Genomic DNA, 7810 nt, shown 5'->3' with positions numbered 1-7810 from the left:
ACTTCTCAGTAGCTTTACATCTCGAGCCCTAGTGCTACTGTGCGAGAATGAAGAATTACAAATAATGTCTTGAGTCTCTTTTCTTTGCCAGGCCTTTCCAAGTGTGCTTTCCAAATGTCATCTCTCATCTCACTCAATCCCCACAATATAACTGCAATGTCACACAAAGGTAGGCTCTACGAGCGCAGATTTTTAAAAATCTGATTTGTTGACTGTTGTGTCCCCAGTCTCTAGAACAGTATCTGGGCAATATTTGGCACTCAATAAGTATTTGCTGAATTTAAAGATATTTACTGATATTATCCCCATTTTACAGATGAGAAAACAGTCACAGAGGTCAAACACTACTATAAGCTACAGGGGTACTTTAATAGGATCCAAAAGAATAAAGCCATTATGAGAAAGATAACATTTGTGTCCAAGAGGTTCTGCCTCATGCCACACTCTCAAGACAGCTGCCCATTCCACCTTTTCTTGTGATGGACACAGCTGAGCTCCGTCATTGGCACTGGAGAAAAGTGGTGTCATGGTTTCAGAATGCCACTTACGATTGGGTGATGGTTAGTTAGAATTAAAGGATCATAAGGGTTACCAAGGGCCTCATTTGGAGCAGTATATTGTACAAAAAGCGTGGCCATGGAGGATGGTATCTGATTATCACACTTCTGACTGAAAACTGAGGGAGTAAAAGTGGTAGGAAAGGCAGAAGCAAACACAAGCAAACACAAACCACAAACCAAATTAAAGCAAAACAAACATCAAAGAAACTAAAAACTCCAAAACCCAACACAAAGTAAAACTTATGAGCTGGAACAATGGAGAAACATTTCATGAGGGTTTGTCTTCGTTTTTCTCTGGAACAAACTATACTTCTTTTAACCTGAGGAGCCCTGATGCTACTTGTTGGAATGTTGCTGTAGGCTAAACAATAATGCCCTATTTCAAGTATCACTTTTTTTCTTGCAAACACCACATTCCTTGTGAATTTACATCTTCTGAGTTTCACTAAATGAGAGAATATCACCCTTACCCTGACTTTTAAAAATTTTCTTTATGAATGGCCAAAAAAATCCCAGTATGACAGTTTTTTAGTTGACCAGGAGAAATATTTTTGATGAATGGAATATTTTCTTTGGTAAACAAACAACAAACACCAACTCAAAACCAATCAAATAAGTTTCTTTGGTAAAGTGGACGTTAATGTCTTGGTTGGAATTAATTGAAAGAAAAAAACACAGCTTCTTCAAGTGTTTGCAGGGATCAATTTTTCCCTCTTTATAGTAATTCAAAAAGTAAAACTTGATGAAGTAAAGACTTAGATTTTATGGGGATGTGATTCTGAGTTACTTCTAAAGTGTCTTCTCCATAGTGGGGCTAAACCAATGCGGCAGAGCAATAATCAATAATCAGTATTAACAAATAAATAATAATTATCTAACAATAAATAATAAAGCTTGGCATGCATAATCTCCCAATAGAAAAATTCATTTCACAGTCAGAATTCCATAAGCCTTCATTTCAAGTGCTGAAAAGAGAAGTTGACAAGTTTGAAAATGCCCTTCATTAAAAAATACAATATCCCAGGGTATACAGAGACTCAATCAACTTGGAAAACTACTATCTGTCATAAAACAAAGTTCCACAGTAAGTCATTCTGGTTGACCAAATTGAATGATTAAATTCTCAACAAAATCCATTTAATTGGTGTGTGTGTTGTGTCAGTTTTGTGGAGTCGCTTTAAGCCAAGGTGCTCCACGTGGCTGACACTAAATCAATGACTGATTTAGAACACACTGTTCAGAAAATGATTTAGCAACATATGATTTAAGAATAAAACCAATCCCCTCTTCAGTTGTGTTTATAAATAATAGCCTAGTTGCAGGCCCCTTGGAGACAGAATTGATCGAAGATCTGTTATGCAAACTTGCCCTTTTGTGAGGACTGTACTTGTCCTCAGATTAAAGCTTATTATCTTGTAGTTGAGTGCATAACACTTGTATTATCACTTAGTGTGTCTGCAGGGGAGACTGAACAAGTGTGTAATGCATTAGCTACAATCCCCTGCACATGTATTTAGAACTATATGGACAACAGTACATGAAATAGAAAGCACAGGTTTGCACTTGGTACGGTTACATCTGAATTATTTGGGCTTTTTTGCTGTTTTGGAAAAACAACGGCAAACCTAAACCTCAAACATTTTAATCCCAGACACTAAAAAAATGTCTGCCCTGTGGCCAATAAAGTCCTATGTTCCTTCTTTGGAAATGCATTTTGAGAGGAGTAATAGCCATCTTATGAGAAAACTGAAAATTGGCCTGCCCTGTCTTAGGTATGCTGAAATGATGAAAATCCTTTAGTGGTGTGACCTGAGTAAGTCACTTTATTCTCCTAGGTCTCAGTTTCCTCCTCTGCAGAAGATGGGTAAGTTGCACTGCATGTCTGCTAAGGTTCAGAAAGGTAAGATGCTTTTGGGAAATGCTTACCACTATAGATGTCTAAATAAGCTACATCTCCAAAAGGGAAAAATACTGTAGATATTTGCTACAAATGTAACCAGGTTTTAGCTTCATTTTATAAATTTAAAGAAATGCAGGGGCCTGGACAACGTATACAGCCTTTTAGATCTAACCCATTTCTGTTTAGATCTATGAACCATTCTTCTGTAGATACTGGAAGTCAAGAGTGTAAATATCTAGGCTTGTTAATACACAGAAGGGCCTTGCTATGATGAAGTAGAAGGACATCAAAAAAGGTGTGGGGGGACCAGCAAGGTGAGGTGCAGCCAGTTTAGTAAGAGAATTGGACTGCCATCATTGATAGATTTGTATTAGTGAATACTTTTTCCAGTCTTTTCCATCTGTCTCCCTTTTGGCCCTTTACCTCCCTGCACTTCTACAAAGCTTCTCAGTGTCAGGACTTAGACTTACCAAAGATCTTCCCCTCTCTGTCTCTGAGCAGGTGTGTTTCATAGCAAAGGCAGACTGGCACTACAAGTTGGAAGCAACAGCAAATTACTATTTCAGTGTTCGTTTTTTTCCCTCAGTTATGCGTGGGCAGATGTTTCTGGGTATCCATGCAAAAAATGCATGTAGGGCCAACCACAAACAGCTGTACCAGCTGGCTATTTTGTTGTCGTTGTTAAAATGGAGACACTATATCTAGTCCAAGTAGACACCTGCTTTTGCTCCATCATGCCAGGTATTTGGGTTTGTCTCTGTGGTTTTGGGTCCCTGGATCCTCCTGCCAAGAGCTGTAACTAATAAAGCAGACCCATTTGGTGACAAGTGACAAGCTCTTCCAAAATAGAATCACACCAGTTCTGCAGTGCTGGAGCTGTCATTGGTTTTAAGGTGTTTTAACCAAACCAAACTATACAAATGTTAAAAGCACACCAATGGGGGAATGTGATAATTTCATTCGAGACAACAAAACTGCTTCACCTGGGTGAATTTAGGGGCGAAACAATTTTAGTCCATGAGTGATGGTCACTCTACCACATATCAGTTTCCAAGGCTCTGGCTTGCTTTTGCTGGTCAGAACTTTCAGAGCATCTCCTTTGGTGTTAGGGAGCTAGGTGAGACAGCTAAAACCTCAAACCACAGACCATGGCTGGAGCTACTGCTCTACAGAAGTTCTGGAAGCCTTATTGTTTGAACAATGCTTAAAGCTGTTTCTGCCTTGGCAGTTGACCTTTCTATCAGTGGGTTTTGTCACAATGCCAGCAACATCTGCAGTTTGGATAAGACAGGATCCTGCTTGTTAATAAGCTTTCTTCTATTTGATCTTAGTTTAAGAGACTATAGGTCTCCTAGGGTGTGTGTGTGTGTGTGTGTGTGAATTCTCATAACAACTCTTTTGTTTTAAAGACTGAAAATATGCCCATTTCTCCCCATTGTCCCTTCCCTTTTTTTTTTTTTTTTTTTTGGCAATGCCTGTTTCCTATCTTTAAAAAAGGGAACAACTTTGAATTTAGTTGTTTCATTAACATAATCTCTTTGGTCTTGATAAGACCTAAGGTGAAAATATACCAAGCAGACATTATCACACTGTTGTAATTTGGTCAACCACACGGGTACTATCGATATCCACCATTTCTACACACTCAATTTCCTCCCGGTTCTCAGGATTTTCTTCTCTTTCCTTTTTTTCTTAGAGGGTGGCAGGAAAGTCAGTATCACAGGTAAAATGGCAAAGCAGTGAAAGAAGGTGACAAATGCTATTAAAAACAAGCACCTGAACAGTGTACAGGTCAGATTTGAAGGCACAGCTGCAAGAGGAATCAGACCAACAATATAGCAGAGGTAACTCTGTAAAATAGCTACCCCATGCACTTCCAGGGCATTTTTTACCCATTTAGTTCTTGTGAAATCCTTGCCCAGAACAAATGTGGATAACAGTGGAGCACAATTGTCAATTGTGTAATTAATTCCATAAATTAAGCACAGCACAGAAATGCAGTCCAGTTCTACTTTCCATAATGTCATGAAACCTATCACTCCAAACTCCACGGACACAACTGTTAGAGTGATCCAGACGTTAATCAGTGAATCTGCCACCAGGAATGCTGAGAAGAAGAGCAGGAACAAAGCACTGATGCAGGAGTTGTGCAGGGGGGCTCCCAGAGAGGAGGCATATCGATCCATGTACACAAAGGACGGATTGAAGACGATGAACTTCACCTTGGAGGTGACAGAAAGTCTCCTCAGGGTTTCCAAGAGATCATAGAGTTCTTCTCTGTTTGTTTCCATGGTCTTGGCCACCAAAAACATTCTGGAGGCCACTACATCGACCTCATCATTGTATTTTTTGGAGAAGATGATGTCCTCTTGAAAATGTGAAAATTGAGGGGCTTTCAGAAAGGAATTCCTCAACATGTCTGTGAAATTTTTCTTAGGCAAGCCAGTGGATACATTGAGTTTCCGAAGGTAATTTAAATAGCTCTCAAACCAGGATATCCGCACAAACCCCTTGGTGTATTCTAGAACATCTTCTTGGACACTAGTGTTCCAGTATTCTATAGACTCATATATGTAAAACCCAATCACAGGACTGTAGTTGCTAAAGTACTTTTGCTGGGCAGTAGTGTACTCAATGGTTTGTGTCGCGGTTGCTACGATGTTACTAAGGTCTGACCCTTCACTGACCTGCAGATAGCCCATTAAGGCAAAGGAAATATAAATAAGGTAAAAGAGAACTACAAAAGGCTTGACATAGGTGTTGGTTATCCAGTCACAGTAATAGCGTTTGAGGAAACATACCAATAGGTGACTCTCGTAAGTGTTCGCTTCCTCGCCTTCAGTTGTGTCCTCACTGAATCTGGCTGTCAGGAGAAACCTGTACCATGCTGGCTTCTCCTGCAATGCCTCAGGCTTTGGGACTTTTCTACAGAAGATACTATGCTGGTAATTATTTTCTATGTAGCCAGTGAACACTAGGCTGGAACCATAAAACGAGAGTACATAGAGGTAGTTGAAGAAGATTGCAATACAGGAATTGCAGCAGAAAATCCTGGCTGCCTCAATGTTTGTGAAAGGGCTGGCCCCTATGCCAAAGGTGACCAGGTACATGGCAGTGGTGAGAGAAAAGGAGAGCATGGAGTCTGCATAGACTGCTGCAGTTCTCTCTTTAACATGTTGGTCTTCTCTAGTTTTCCTCCAGGAGGATAACATTTCAAAAGTCCCATATAATCCATGACCTAAGGGGCAGAAAAGACCAGAGCAGAAGTTTAAAGGACTAATCTCTTAAGAGGGAAATCAACTTGATTATGGGGGACTACTGGGTCAAGGCAAACATAACCAACTCTAGTGGTGATGGGTATGTGAATGCCAATGATTTCTCCTATGGGGAGACAGACCCATGTTTTGATGAATCGTAAATGTTAATAGATAATGAAAGGGTAGATAGAGAAGCAAAGATCTTCATATTCCCTCTGGTTTAAGAAAGTTCTCTTTGGAGTGTTCCACGAACCAAACTGCACTTAGATGAACTTTTGACTACAGAAAGCTGAGTAGAGCCAGGCATGGTGGCTCATGCCTGTAATCCTAGCAACTTGGGAGACTGAGGAAGGAAGGTTACTTGAGACCAGGAGTTTGATACCAGCCTGGGCAAAGTAACAAGACCCTGTCTCAAGAAAAAAAAAAAAAAAAAAAGAAAGAAAGAAAATGAAAGAACTTAGCCAGGAATCGTGGCTCATATCTGTAGTCCCAGCTACTCGGGAGGCTGACTGAGGTAGGTGGATCTCTTGAGCCTGGGAATTGGAGGCTGCAGTGAGCCATGATTGTGCCACTGCACTCCAGCCTGGGCAGCAGAGCAAGACCCTGACTCTAAAAAGAATAAAAGCTGATTAAACTTGTGCATATGTCTCCTGGGGATTTTTCCCATTAATAGCTTAGGGTTATTGGTGCAGTCTGGTTGGTGGAACATTCCAGAGAAGAGAAGATGTCTGGACACTCATCATTTTGCTTTCCATTCCCACAAGTCTGGCTAGGGGTCAGTGCAGAGGAAGACAGTGGGCAGAGGGTTCTGAGTTAATGTCCCGTCACCTCATTTAAAATTGGCCAACTGGTGGGTTTTAGTGATAAATAGGCAGTGTATCTAATTTGAGTCTTGACAGGAAACTAAATCACAGCCCCCTCTTTTTTCCCTCCCCAAATATCAGGGCAGGAAGCAATAAATCTCAGAAAGAGGGAAGCAAAATAAGTAGGAGTGAAGAAGTTTCAGTGAAGAAAATACAGAAAAAATAAGATAAATATGAACTCTTCTGGTTATTGATAAAAATTAGGATTCAGGTTGAAGGTTTATGACTTGCAATTTGTCTTCAGGGATCTGTTTGACCAATTTTGGTTATTCATACATGACTTATCAAGCAGTGATATAATACATCAGCAGTGACTCTGCTAGCTTCTCTGCACTATTTGATAGTAGCATCTGTGGGAAAGAGCCAGATCAGTAACCCCTCTGCATAACTGCTTAGTGCCTTCGCCTCCCGGTTTAGTATTTCAGCAATACTGAAATAGCAGAGGTACAGTAAATGCCTATGTTCTGACTCCATACTACTGCCTGGAACCTGATCTAGCATGACTTCTACCACCTCTCCTAGTTGGAGTCAGACATTTCCCTACTTCAGGTCCCTGTGTTTCCAGGCCACTGCAACATTGGAAAGCCCACCAAAGTGACCCATTGTGGATTTCGATAACCCCTGTCTTGGCACTGAGTATCAGCAGATCGAATTTCCTGTTTCCATGCCTTGGCATATTCAATCCCATTATTGAGGATAATAAAATCTTTACCCTGTGGTACAATAGTCTTGTTTTTAAAAAGGAATTTAAAATCTCCAGCCAAGCATAATGCTGAATAAAGTGAGTCACTGTTATCTTGTGTGTACAATAGCTAAGTGCACATCTTCCCTCATGCCCAGGCTTGTATTTATATCCTTATTGTGAAGTCCTGGCCCCAAACTTGAATGCCCATTTCACAGTAATGATTTAGGCCTATTTCCTCAGAGGAATTTGGCATTTATCTTAATTTACTAGGCATCGTTTTACAGCCACTTTTAGAAGTCAGGTCAAGACTGTCAATTTGATAACCAGCACCAAGGCCCCTATTAAAATGAAGGCACCTAAACTCCCCAGACATGAAGTAAAAAGTACACTCAGTGACTGGCATCCTGTTGCTAATTATGCTTAGGTAGTTAACATTTGGTCTGGAGACAGAACATGAGTAAATCTGTTTCTAGTATATTTTCAAGATGGACCCACTGACCTTTGATTAAGTGACCATTCCCTTGACAATGAGGGTAAAAGAGAAT

At 40.3% G+C, this 7810-nt stretch overlaps 1 protein-coding gene across 1 annotated transcript in view; it reads right to left on the bottom strand.

Moving 5' to 3' along the window:
* Positions 1 to 1469: 1469 nt before the first annotated feature.
* Positions 1470 to 7810, bottom strand: part of PTCHD1 (patched domain containing 1) — a 65563-nt gene continuing 59222 nt past the window's right edge. Inside the window, 2 exon segments of the mRNA XM_017859718.1 lie at positions 1470 to 4133; positions 4136 to 5698. Of these exon segments, the coding sequence (XP_017715207.1) occupies positions 4045 to 4133; positions 4136 to 5698 (1652 nt within the window). The 3' untranslated portion in view covers positions 1470 to 4044.

Source organism: Rhinopithecus bieti, unplaced genomic scaffold, assembly GCF_001698545.2.
Source record: "Rhinopithecus bieti isolate Rb0 unplaced genomic scaffold, ASM169854v2 scaffold_51930, whole genome shotgun sequence".
Classification (NCBI taxonomy): domain Eukaryota; kingdom Metazoa; phylum Chordata; class Mammalia; order Primates; family Cercopithecidae; genus Rhinopithecus; species Rhinopithecus bieti.
This window is presented reverse-complemented; position numbering and strand designations above follow the sequence as displayed.